A 14,165-nucleotide genomic window follows, 5' to 3' on the forward strand; every position below is an offset into this window, starting at 1 on the left:
GCGTGTTTTAGAGATAAAACTTAAATTCAAACGTCATTTTAGCAAAATTTGTGTATTGAAGAAGAAATATAAGCACTTGGTCTTTAGTGAAGAAAAAACGGCAACATAGAAATTCATATTAGTAAACCTTTTACGGCCTCTGTTAATACGTGTGTATACATGAAAGGGTGCATGATTGGTTTCAAAATTTCGGTTGGATTCCTTGCGGTAAAAGTTTCTGAGCGTGTGTGTTCGCGCGAATGTATACACTTAATAATAATATATCAATTTATAAAGCACAAAACCTATAGACATATATTCTTCTGCGCTGCAAAAGCTTCTGATGTGCTTGATGATTAATGAACAGTTAAATGAAAAGATGTGTTTTGACTCTTGATTTAAAGACTGCTAAAGTTGGAGATTTCCTGACTTGTAATGGTAAATCATTCCAGAGTTTGGGAGCTGCACAGGCCAATGCTTTGTCTCCCGATGTTACTTTTGTTTTGCGCGTTCGTATTTGTAAGAGAAGAGTGTCCTTAAAACTGCGCAAATTATGAGTATGTCTATGAGATTTAAGTACTATTAGTGCAGATATGTAACTGGGGGCTTGACCGATGAGTGACTTATGTACAATCAAAAAATCTTAAACAATATTCGTTTACGAATCGGAAGCCGGTGTGTAGGTCTTTCAGAAGAGGAGTAATCCTACTTGAGAACCTTGGTTTGTTACAGATAAGCCTTGCGCAGGAGTTTTGGACTCGCTGCAACTTGAGAATCAGGGAGTCCATGTAATAACCCATTGCAATAATCCAGTTTTTAGTATTTACTAACTATACATGCTTGAACGATCATTTCCATACTATTCTCATCAAAATATTACCTAATGTGTCTAAGATTGTTTATCATAATACTATGGTATGATAAATTACACACATTTTATTTTGTGATGTGTGCTTCCATGTTCAGATGTGCGTCAAAACACACTCCAAGATTCCTAACATGTGTGAGTGTTGTTTTTGTGGTTGTTTCACTTCCTTGAGTGTATTATCATTGCTGGTGGTAGTGGTGATGGGGATGGTACGTATCTGTGGCTGTTGCACGGATCTATGCGTCTTTATGTCTTGGATTGAAATGCTTAAGTGCTTTTTGCACTGTAGGAAACACTTCATAGACAAAACTTTTCTCCTATGAGCACACTCATTAAACACGAAAAATAAACAAAAGAAAGGCTAGCAAAACAGTGTTAACAATAAAACACAACAAGAAAATGATAATGCATTCACTTTCTCTTTATTGCACTGAAATGGAAGTCAAGCACAAAATGTCGAATTTCGCCAACTCTCCTAAGGCATCAGTATTTCAGGTTACATCCGTTTCAGTTAATGTATCTAAGTTGTTACCAAGTAAGCACGGAAAATTGCATTTTATGCCACATGTGATTGCTTTTCTTTTGATTGCTCAATCAAACACTATCATTATCAATCTGCGCCGTTGGTTGTCTGGAATATCTGTTTATCCTCACCCATGTTTGAGAAACAGAAACACGAGCGAAAAAACAACAATAACAACAACAACAAAGCAGTCATCTACTGCTTGATATAGGAAGCTTCAAATCCACCACGGGTGATCGAACTGTCGCTCGTAAACTCGACGATCATTCCGCTATTGGTCGATGTGATAGGATCCGGGACTTCTGAGCCACACACTTTTTGGAGGAGGTTACCGTTGCCGTCCCTGATCTGGAAGAGTTGCATGAAGAACAAATGCCTGTAAGTGTGCCTTTACAGCACTTGTCCCTTTTTCCCCTTTCCAGATATGCTTGTTTGTTAGTTTTTCTTTCGCGTATTGATGTGCATTCAGCTTCAATGTATAAATAAGTAAAAGAAGCATGGGAGATATAACCTATAATGTCTAGAAATACATCAGATATGAACAAAATCTAAAATAAAAAAAAATGATATCCATTTCCTTCCAATTATGATAATTTCACACGTATGTGATAAATCAACGACTGAAATCTACGTTTTTGAACAATCTATTGTAAGCCAGAGAGATCAATAACAGTGTCTTACCAAACCAACAATAGGTCATATGCCCTGATTTTCTACTGGAACCCAGACTAGGTGAAGGAGTTTAACCTAATGAATTTCTAGTTGGTTTTTTTTTTTTTTCTGAAAGAGTAATTCTTCTTCTACATAATTCTCAAGTCTTTGATCATGAACTTTTACGAGAACACTATTTTCTTTCTTTCTTTCTTTCTTTTTCAGAATAGTGTGATTTGGTGTATCTTCTCGTTTACACATCACTCTTCACTTTCAAGTTAAATAATTGGAAGAGATGATGCTAAAGCGTTGGAAATTGGCAATAGCCATGGATAAAAATTAATGTGTTAATATAGATCAAGCTTAGTTTCAGCTTGATTTGATAACTCCTTCATTGTTGTTTCTAAAAAGAATTACACCCAGTTTTTGTTTTTGTTTTTGTTTGTATTTTCTCATCTTCATTGCCCAAAGCACTGCTTCATAAGGTTAACGCGCTTCAATGTAGACCCTATCCTTCAAAGGCTCTTTTCTCATTTTTTTTTTTTAAATACACTCTCATCTAGCATGAGTCCTTTTTATATTTATTTAGGTTCGGAGAGTCTCCTTGAATTTAGTAACACAACATTTTAAAGCTTTAAGTCTTCTCTTTTAGAATGCTTACTTCACTAAAAACCCATGTCTTGCGACTTTTTTTCAGCTTTTGTTTTTGGTTAGTTATGTGATAGAAGGTCACATGTCACAGTCACACACACAAACAGACACACACACATACTTGGGCTTATGTATGCAAATAAAATATATGAACAAAAAAAGGAAACAGAAGGTTGAGAGAAATATTATTTACCCTCCTTTATGAAAGGTTTTAAGGTTATTTCAATAAAATTAGAATAAATGCAATATATTGAATTGTCTCTATATTTTTTCGTATTGTTCTCCCACTGTAACATCAGAAATAATTGTTGTAATAATTGTTGTAATCGTCTTATCCCGCTATTGCGGATCAGGAACTGTAAAGATTAGTAAATTTTGATAGAGTTGTCATATTTTTCTAAAAATTCAATTATATGAAGGGTTTGTTTCCAAAAACCGATAAGTCCGTTTTTGAAGATTTTGAAGAACGATCTCTGTCATAAAGTAAAAATAAAGAGAATAATAAGAAAATGTTTGCTTCTTTTGACCATAACTTAAAAGATATACCTGTATATGAAGTGACCAATATATCATTTAAAAGGTATTATTTTGTACTTTATGACAGAGATCGTAGTTCAAAATCTTCAAAAATGGACTTATCGGTTTTTGCAAACAAACCCTTCATATGTTCTCCTATAATACACTTGCCTTTATTCAATTAATATGTGAAAATTTGAAATATTTTTGAAAAGTGATACCTGGTCTGGATAAGAACGAGTAAGATTGTACGTCACAACAAAGAAAACAAAAGTAAGATTACTCTAAATCTATAGATTTGATATTTTTTTTTGTGCAAAACAGTTCTCAAACAGTTAATATGATTATGCAAAATGAATGCGCTGATGATTGCATCACCTCACCCAAATTTTTCATCAGGCTTATACGACAGGAAGGAGAATACCAAAATTAAAATGATTATGTTTCTATAAAAACATCAGGAAAAATATCATTAATGGTATGGATAACCTCAAAATGACGATCTGTCAAATTATATTTATTTTAGGATTTGATTCTGAGGCTTGAAAAAAAAAGAAATTTCTTGCAAGGTCTTAGTACAATCAGTACGACAAGATTTAAGGCAATATTGCCCGACTTTGGCAAAAGGAAGCAAGTGACATCGAGTACAAATGCTACAAATGAAGAAAATATGTTTTTGGGTGGAGAAAAAACAATGTCGGTATTCGTGCAAGTCATATGGTGATGCATTCATATCAATTCGAAGAATGTTGATATTCCCATAGAAACTCATTCTTATGTATTTTGCTTCCTTTTACCAAAGTATTGTAGATTTGTAGCATACATGAAAAATCTGGCAAAAGGAAGCATGTGATGATCATATCATGAGTATGTTACCTGCTTTCTTTCGCCAAAGTATCATAGGTTTCTACCAAACATTAAAAAAAATGGGAAAAGGAAGCAAGTGACAGTCATATCATAATGATGTTACTTATTTCCTTTTGCAGAAGTATTTTAGATTGTGTGCAAATATAAATAATTTGGTTGAAGGAAGCAAGTGACAATCATATCATACGCTTGTAACTTACTTTCTTTTGCCAAAGTGTTTCAGATTTTTAACAAAAATGAAAAATCTGGCAAACGGAAGCAAGTGACAATCATATCCTGAAAATTTTCTACTTGCTTCCTTTTGCCAAAGTATTATAGATTTGTAATAAGCATAAACAATAGGCAAAAGGAAGCTAGTGACAATCATATCATACGGATGTTGCTTGCTCCCTTTTGCCAAAGTATTTTAGATTGTGTGTAAATATAAATGATTTGGCAAAGGGAAGCAAGTGACAGTCATATCATGAGGTTGTAATTTGCTTTCTTTTGCCAATTTTTATCATGCAATTTTTGTGTACTTTCTTTTGCCAGCCGACAATTTCAGAAATTAGTCAAAATAGTAACTTTTGGATTTTTCAATTAAATAAAGGGGTGCTCTTCGTTATTCCGAAGGGTCGTTAATCCGAAACACACAAATTCCCTATACCTAGAGGTTCTTTAATCCGACAATGAAAAAGGGTTCGTTAATCCGAACATTTGTGGCGTTATTCCGAAGGTTCGTTATTCCGGAGGTCCGTTAATTCGAAAATGAAATTCGGAATAATGAACCTTCGGAATAACGAATATTCGGACTAAAGAGCCTTCGGACTAACGAACCTTGGGGATAACTAGCTGTAACCAAATAAAGTATGCCTTAAATATGCCAAATCAATAAAAAAAAAAGTCAATATCTATAAAAATGTCACTTGCTTCCTTTTTCCAAAGTAGGGCAGAAGAACATCATCAATTCACTATTTGTATTTTTATTTTGAATTTTAAGATCTACTTCGTGAAAGTTAGTAAAATTTCATAATTTTATAGCTGCAATGATTTCTGTTAAGGTTGATAACAATTTTCCTTGATATGCACGTAAAATTCACTTTTCTAGACGAAAGAAATTTAACTGTTCCGGAAGTTCTTCCGCAAGAAAGGAGCAATGTGGACGGTACCTCGACAGCATCGTAGGCACACGAGATGTGACTCTCCAGATCGAAGGAGTCAAAGCTGAGTGTGACAGTCTCGCCAGCTCCAGCCTCGATTTTGAATGAGCACATCTCGTTGTTGCCATAGTTACTTGGAAAGTTTGGCGAGGTAAACTGTCCAGTTGACTTAGTGAAAACATGTCCGCAATCTGGAACCGGAACGATCAAAAAAGTGATAAAGGCACCACGTTTATAATTTTGTTTGCGACTATAAAGTGATATAATACAAAATTCTAATGTACGGCATCTTACCGAAACCATTCATATCTAAGTCATATCGTAATCCCCGTCCATTATTTTTTTTTTTAATTTCTACTATTAAGATATTGACAAAGCGTCACCTGACTTGTAGACAAAGATATGTCATCTGAGCCCCGTTTTAGCAGTCGCGAGTTACCATTGAGGACGTAATCAACGATTACTCCGATCCATAACCGATAAAGACTTTTAATGAACAGTAAGTTTACTTTGACGAAGAGACTTCGGCCTGTGACTGGTAAAGGAGAGTTATCATCAATTTCCATGAGTTGTAATGAAATAATACTATACGTTTTGATAAAACTAGCCTTCATAATGCCCGTATCTTCCCTTGAACTGTTTATAACAATCATCTTGGTTTCTAAGCGTCAAATAAAAAAGAAGAAATGTCAAAATGTTTATGATATCATAGCACAAGAACTGACATACATGTAAAACGTAACATGCTGTGACTAAATCTCAAGTCTTTAAGATCCCATCGATTTGACAGGCTTTGTGCTGAAAGATTCCCGAATGTGAAGCAAACTCACAATGAAAGGTGGCGAGAAGGATATCTTCGGAAACATTAAAATTTAGGTTTAATCTGTAGAATACACGTCACAGAAAAGGGCTTTTCTCTTTGCAATATTCTTGTCATAATATGTAGTGGTTGTACTACCAGAAGCAGTAGCAGTAGAATAATAGCGATAGTAGTGATAAATTATATTAAGTGTTTGTTCGCAAAATCCGATAAGTCCATTTTTGAAGATTTTGAAGTACGGCCTCTGTCATAAAGTACAAAATAATACCTTTAAAATGATATATTGGTCACTACATATAAAGGTACATTTTTAAAGTTGTGGTCAAAAGAAGCAAATAGTTTCTTATTATTCTCTTTATTTTTCTTGACCTTTAATCGCAAATATCTCCATTTGGCAAATATGAACTTATCCGTTTTTGCGAACAAACTCTTCATAGGTGATTGTAGTATCGAAGAACGTGCATACCGGCAGGTTTATCATAAACATAACGAAAGAAACGCACACATGCGCATATAATATATTTTATTATACATACAATATCATTATGGATAGTGCTATTTCCAGGCATGAAGGGGAAATGCAGAATCAAATCATAGTCATGGTTAATTTTCTCAAAATAGCACAACAAATTTCAGAAAATGCAAACATTGAATGCCCTTTTTGAGAAATTGTGCCTTAGATATTGGTTCAATGAAGGATTGAATTGACAAAAGCCACAAATGCATATTATACCACTAAGTTCGTATGCTAATGAGATTATATACATTTTTTTTTTCGAGAAAAAACAGATATACAAGTACAAACACATCCAAAATGTACACCCATTTCGTTGGTTTTTTTTTTTCTTGTATCGCTACCAATCTCCCCTGAATTACAATGATGGTACAGTCTTCAATCTGCACATATACCGCGCCATCTGTATTCCACTGCGGACTAATCCTGAGATCAGTGATAAAGTACTGAAAAACATTGTCAAAACCTTGAGGGGGATCGAAAATTTCCCTTTTAAAAAGAATTAGTAGATCCCCACATTTCATGTTTGTAAAATTGTCTTCTCTTGTATTCTTTGTAATTACGACGCTATGTTCAGTCTTATGTCAAATCGATTGTGTCATGTTATTTGTGTTTTGAGATGTGGAACAATAAATCAAAAATCAAATCAAATCAAATCAAATCCCCTCAAGAAACCTCCTTTACAGACGTATTTGCCCTAAAGGTGCCGCCCTATGAACGCTTATTATATATATATATATATATATATATATATATATATATACATATGAAGAGTTTGTTTGCAAAAACCGATAAGTCCATTTTTATATTTTGAAGTACGGTCTCTGTTATAAAGTACAAAATAATACCTTTTAAATGATATATTGGTCACTACATATAAAGGTACATTTCTGAAGTTATGGTCAAAAGAAGCAAAAATTTTCTTATTATTCTCTTTATTTTTCTTGACCTTTAATCGCAAATATCTCCATTTGGCAAATATGGACTTATCGGTTTTTGCGAACAAACCCTTCATATATATATATATATATATATATATATATATATATATTATATACATCATGCATTCGTGTATTTGTATATTTATTCATTATTCATTTATTTATCTCACCTCCAGTTTCAGGAGGTTCTATGACGTAGGATGCGGAGAAGCCGGATGAGCTCACGGAAAAGTCGCTCACGAATCGAATGAGCATCGACTGTCTGACCCCGACCACAACCCCGGGGCTGTCGGTGCCGCACCACTGGCCGAGGAGAGGTTCAGATGATGAAGCTCCGTCGTAGATCTTGGAGAGATAAAGATATTGAGTACAACAAACCGATATCAATATGAAACAGTAAATATACCTATAACCAACATCGTCCTTATGGTGATATTTATCACTTTTAAGAATTAACGGTTTCATTAGTTTCATTGTCATTGTTCTTTCTAGCAGCACTGATTTATTGTCATACTTAACTCATATCGGGCCAACTACGGGATATTGCATAGTTCGTTCAAACGCCGCAGGGGCCACATACGGAATATCCCGTAGTAAATGAGATGACATATAAACGACGTCATTCCAAAGTTCTTTCACCTTCTAACCTTTGACAACATGTCCCAGAATGCTTTGCTACACTGTCTGCGATAATTCAAGAAGGTTTTGTCAGTGAAACGCCAACAAAATCGTAAAAAATCATCGGAAAAAAAAAAATATGTGTTTACATGGAATAACGCGAATAACCACGAAGCGTCAGTGGGTACTATGTACAGCTGTACGGAGTGCTCAATTTTGGATTTTCTGCAGCAGTTTTTGAGGAGGTTTGGACACTTGCAGGGCGATGATTCGACTGTGATAATAGTCCCACATGTACATCCACATGTATGTACAATAATTGTATAATTCAGTCGAACCTGAAAAGCTGTAGCTGTATCTATCGTGACGAGTTTCGCTACAACAAACTATAGGATGCACACATTATACTATCGATTTCCCGCGCACTAGCAATAGCTTCATCGTAAACATAAACCTGCAATTATTGTATCAATAATCATGATATTTTAAAAGGTTGCAGAATATCCACTGTGTATGATAACATATTCGAGAAAAAGTTGAAGTAATCAATAGCACCTTAAAGGCATTATTTACCATTAGCAGGTGAAACAAAGACCCAGCTTTAGTGCTTCAAAATAGTTTTAGAATGTGAGTAAGGCATGTTAGGGATAGAAGCAACCAATATGTAAAAACTATATATATTATATAATATTTTATATATATATATATATATATATATATATATATATATATATATATGGGTGCTGTTCGTTATTCCGAAGGTTCGTTATTCCGAAGATTCGTTATTCCGAAGTTCGTTAATCCGAAACACACAAATTCCATATACCTAGAGGTTCGTTCATCCGAACATTTGTGGCGTTAATCCGAAGGTTCGTTATTCCGAAGATTCGTTAATCCGAAAATGAAATAGGGTTGGTTATTCCGAAAGCTCGTTTATCCGAAAATAAAATAGGGCTCGTTATTCCGAGATTCGTAGATCCGAAATGAAATAGGGTCCGTAACGAACCTTCGGAATAACGAGCTTTGTTTCATTTTCGGATTAACGAACCTTCGGAATAACGAGCTGTAACCATATATATATATATAAATATATATATATATATATATATATATATATATATATATATATATATATATATTATATATATATAATCATATATATATATATAATATACATTTAAGGGCGTGTGTGTGTGTCTGTGTGTGTTTGAGACATACCGAGAGTGAATCGTATCTGCAGTTTGTAGAGATCTCGAGGCTGAAATCGTCGAATGTGACTGTAATGGTCTCTCCGTCACCGGCAACGAGAAGGTAGTCGCACGTCACACCGAAGTCGTAGTTGCTGGGATAATTTGGGCTGGTGAAAGAGCCCGATGACTCGTTGTAGTAACCTCCACAACCTAGGGAACAAAAGTAGAGGTTCAAAACGACAACAAGACAAATTGCATGTTAGCCTTTTTTTTTCCGTCTTCGCGTCGCTTTTGCGAGTAATCCTTTTTGACAACACGCAGCAAACTACTACAATCACTGCCAACACTAAAAGCAAGATATTTTACAAAGACATGTGTTTTAGAGTTCTTTAAAGCAGAAGCGGACAAGGAAACTCAAACAGGATAAATTAGGAAAATAATATGAGACGAGGAAAATGATAAACGTAAGGAAATGGGGATAGAATAAACAGCAAATATTTTAAGTGTAGATTTCTTATTCATATATATATATATGAACATGACGATCAGCACACTGTTTGATTTGATCTACATGCGCACTTTTGCTAAGCACAAGATGTGGGGGGTAGTACACGGTACCTTTTATTGCTCTAATACACACTTTCATCTTCACACGATCTTACATTTAATATTAAAAAAAGAAGTGTCAATTTCCGTAATAGCTGAAGAAAAGTGCAAGCCCATTGAATGAGCATAAAAAGAACAGAAAAAGCGACCCTGGTATCATCAGAGTATTTTTATATGCATCATTTGAGTCTGCGAGATAGCGATTCTCATTCTCAGTTAAACGTGGATGGAATAGCCCCAACCTTACTGTCAATGAACCTGTTATTCAACCCCCTTCCCACACACACACACATTAAACAGAAACATTTCCAAACCGATATACAGTGCGTATTAAAAAAGAAAACTCATCCAAATTTGAAGGGCTACTATTTCATAATTATCGGCTATGGAGAGCGTAATGTTGGTTGGAAGGAAAGGCCGGGAAATTTTTCTTCGTTCCATTGATACCGAATTATGTTGACAAATATCATGCATGACTAAGCATATGGACTTTAAAGACAACAATGACAAATTGCACTTTTTCCAAGTTTGGGTGTTATCGTGAAGGAAGAATGCATGTCTCACTGCATGGATGAGATCTGTAACTGAACGTGGCCAAATAGACCAGCCTGTAAGAATGCAGGTTTGTGTTTAGGGTTTGACAATGTGTTTTTGGTTTATCCTAACATTTCATAGTTTATAACCTTTAACATGGCCACCTAGCTGTTCGATAACTTCGTCACATCCACAGAGGCCAACACACACAATCCATTTTCTCTGTTCATATTCAACGCATAGAATGAATTATGAAGAGAAAAAATGTATAATGGTTTAGCCCTTATGGTAAGGAGCAATTAGTATTCGACAACGTGGACGTGTTGAAGGTTATTAGTCACAAAAGGTTAGAAGAAACCCGAGACATGAAGCTGCAGTTGTGCAAGCTGGCCTGATGATTTGACCACTTTCATTGACAGATCCCATCCACGCAGTGAGACATGCATTGTTCCTTAACAATAACACACAAACTTGGAAAAAAGTGCAGTTTGTTATTGTTGTCTTTAAAGTTCATGTGCATAGTCATGCACGACTTTTGACAACACAATTAGGTATCAATGGAAAGAAGAGTTCAAATTTTCGTACAACTAATATCGCGCTCTCCATAGCTGAAAATAAAACAGTAGCCGTAATAAGTAGCACTTAGTTTCTTTTTTTTTTCTTTTTGTTGATACGCACTGTAGAGATGACCACACTATAACCGACAAATCTACGTGGGCAACATAACTAAAACAATCACCAAACGTACATTACTTGTCAAAGATAAAGATAATCTGGTTACAACCATTCTTACCGGAATCGCTCAGAATTACAGGGGCAGAGAGAACCCTCCCCCAGCGTTTCCCTTGCCGATGTAGATAGGGAGATCTGGAGAGCCGGTTTACAAGTCGCCGATCGAAGCGATATCCGTCCTATTGAAGGTGTAGGTTTCGATAGTCATGCAAGGATTATTAGCATTGCTCCTGAAATCCTCCTATATTGTCTCCATGACCCAAAGTAAAACAGTGTTTTTTGTTGTTTTTTGTTGTTTTTGTTTTTGGTAAAATACCCCTTTCATATCAGCCACCAAAACATGGCACGTCCTCTGGGGGCACGCCGTGTCCATATCAAAGCTCGACTCGGCGTGAACACAGCACTAACAGAGAATGAACACGGTGTCAAGTTCGTGCCAGACCGTCTAGCACAAACACGGCACGCCGGCTCATCCCAGACGCTGTCAATTTGAACGGACACGGCATACAACCGGAACCGGGAAATCTCGGATAAAAGCAACTGCGAGCGCGCTAGTATGTATACAGTAACGTGTTTGCTTTGTAAACCTGCAATGATCGTTTAATTATTATAAATTATGCCGTGGCATGGTCCTGTAAGAGAAAATTGTTTGCAGACTTCAAGAGATATCAAATCGGTAAGAATAAAAACGAACGATTTAAAAGTGGAAAACACTGGTCTCTATGGAAGAGCCCGAATAGCTTTTCCCCAGTGGTGGCGATGAGAAATATCTCTTTGGGAAGAGCAAGATCATTGGTGGAAAATCTGCTTGACGGAGGTCTGCGCTCTCAGAGTGCTTTTCTAGTTATCCATGCAATAGTACCATCTGAAAAGTTTAGTGAAATCTTAGAATAAGGACACAGACAAGATTGAGAGCAAGGATAGACCAATTAGGACACATTTTAAATTCAAAAAGTTTTTTATTCATTCATTCATTGTTCAATAATCCATATTTCACAAATATTTTTTTTTTTATTTCAACACAAGTTAAACACAAGACAGTGAATTTGTAATGAAATCAACAAATATAAGCAAATATGAATAATGTGGAACCCATATACTACAAAGCAAAAGCGAAAAATGTGTAACCTGAAAGATGAATAAAATAAAACGCCATTGTGCACGCATCAGACGCTATCCTAAAATTCTTTTTCTTTTTCCTTATTTTTTTTTTAATCCACCTCGGAAAATGCCTAAAAGGTAATCCCCCTTCTCCAAATAACTGAAAATTTGGGAAATATTCAACAGTGTTCCAAGTATTTCGTAAAGTGTCCGCAGATCTTAAGCTGAATCTAAAAATACAAAAGCTTTCTCTCTTACATGGGCGTGTATGTGTGTGTGTGTGTGGGGGGGGGGTGGCATTCCTCTTCTCCCCACCTCCTTAAACGTCATAGAGTGAAGACGCATATGCGGATATATGTGACAGCTGTACTATGTTTGATAGATACTTTATTTTCTGCAAATCAATATACATGTATATAAGGTACATAATCATGAACATGTGGGAAACATACAAAGTATGTTTAAAACAGAGTCGTTTGACTTGCATAAACAACGATATAAAATGAAATTAATGATATAATATACAGTATACATGTCTATGCAGCAAGGATTACAATAACAATTATAGTTAAGAAGCGATTATGCAGAAGGCCGCTATTGTAAGATTTGCTAGGATTGCATTCCACCACAGATAGTACACCAGATAGTGCAACAGTGAAAACTTTCTAGATGTGGAATGGGGACACTCCTTCCTACATACTCATCCTTAGGTCCGTCTCCATAAACCCATAGTAACAAGACGCACGTAGCGGCTCAAGAGGTGAAAGATGCCACGATTTGTTATTCAAATTGTGTCTGAGTATGACAGGGACTAAAACATTTGAAAATATTACACTCATTTTAATTCTACAACAGCAAAATCTCACTGTGGGAACGGGACCCCCTCCCACACCCTCCCTTCGGTCCATCTCCATAGATCTTTAGGGTAGTTCAAGTTAAAGTTCAAGTTTATTTAACCAATTCATTAAACATTTGACATTTTACAAAAGGATACAGCATTAAGAATAATGAATGGTTTGGGACCCCAAAAGAAGCAGAGCTTGTAAAAAAGGGGTCCCGGATAAACATATAAAACAAAGCAAAACATACTAAAGTATAATAGTAACATATTTACATAGGACAGATGCAACACAAGCACACACACACACACACACACGCACACACACACACATTCAATCACACAAACACGTGTCACAAAAACGCTCATGCACATACATATAATTCACATGAAATTGCAGAAAGATACTTTCTATTCTACTATACTTTTAAATTCAGCTTCCCTGATCAATTCTTGTTTTACAAATTTCCCTCAAGATAGATGCGACATGTACGTTTAAGTTGGATAGTGATGAGGCTGACCTTATTCTCAATGGCAAATTATTCCATTCTCTAATACAAACATATCCAAATGAATTTTGGGCAGTTTGAGTTCTTGCAAAGGGTTGATGAATGAGATTACTTTTACGCGTATCATAAGCATGAACGGTAGAATTTAACACAAACAAAAATAATTTGGTGACAAATACATTATTCCATGATTTAGCCCCCTACACTGTCTCCTTATATGAATTTTTTATTATTTCTGACTGACAATTATTGTGCAACAGCAACAAAAACAACAACAACAAAAAAATCCCATCAACGTGTGAACCTGAGTGCTAGATTTCAGTTCTAAATGTAAAAGCTCCCTCGTATGAGAGGAGGACCCCCTTCCAATAAGGTCCAAGATTTGGACCGGGGATTTGGGAGGCGAAAAAAATGCGTGTATACTGTATGCATGCACATGAAACGGGTCTCCTTTGCAACCTTTCATCAAATAAGATCATATTTTTTTGAATATTTCACTCAAAGTGTGCACCAGATCGTTAAATTTTAATTCAAAATATGCAAAATCTCTCGTGCTTGGGAGGGGGTA

The 14,165-nt window shown here is 35.6% G+C and overlaps 1 protein-coding gene across 1 annotated transcript; it reads right to left on the reverse strand.

Annotated features, from left to right (window-relative positions):
* Positions 1-1,565: 1,565 nt before the first annotated feature.
* Positions 1,566-12,954, reverse strand: LOC140246563 (bone morphogenetic protein 1 homolog). Its single transcript, XM_072325905.1, has 5 exons — positions 12,951-12,954; positions 9,306-9,487; positions 7,640-7,814; positions 5,204-5,385; positions 1,566-1,718 (listed from the first exon to the last, which is right to left on the reverse strand). The coding sequence occupies exons 1-5, from the start codon at positions 12,952-12,954 to the stop codon at positions 1,566-1,568; spliced, it is 696 nt and encodes a 231-aa protein (XP_072182006.1).
* Between the last annotated feature and the right edge of the window lie 1,211 nt (positions 12,955-14,165).

This window comes from Diadema setosum, chromosome 3, assembly GCF_964275005.1.
Source record: "Diadema setosum chromosome 3, eeDiaSeto1, whole genome shotgun sequence".
In the NCBI taxonomy this organism is placed as follows: Eukaryota; Metazoa; Echinodermata; class Echinoidea; order Diadematoida; family Diadematidae; genus Diadema; species Diadema setosum.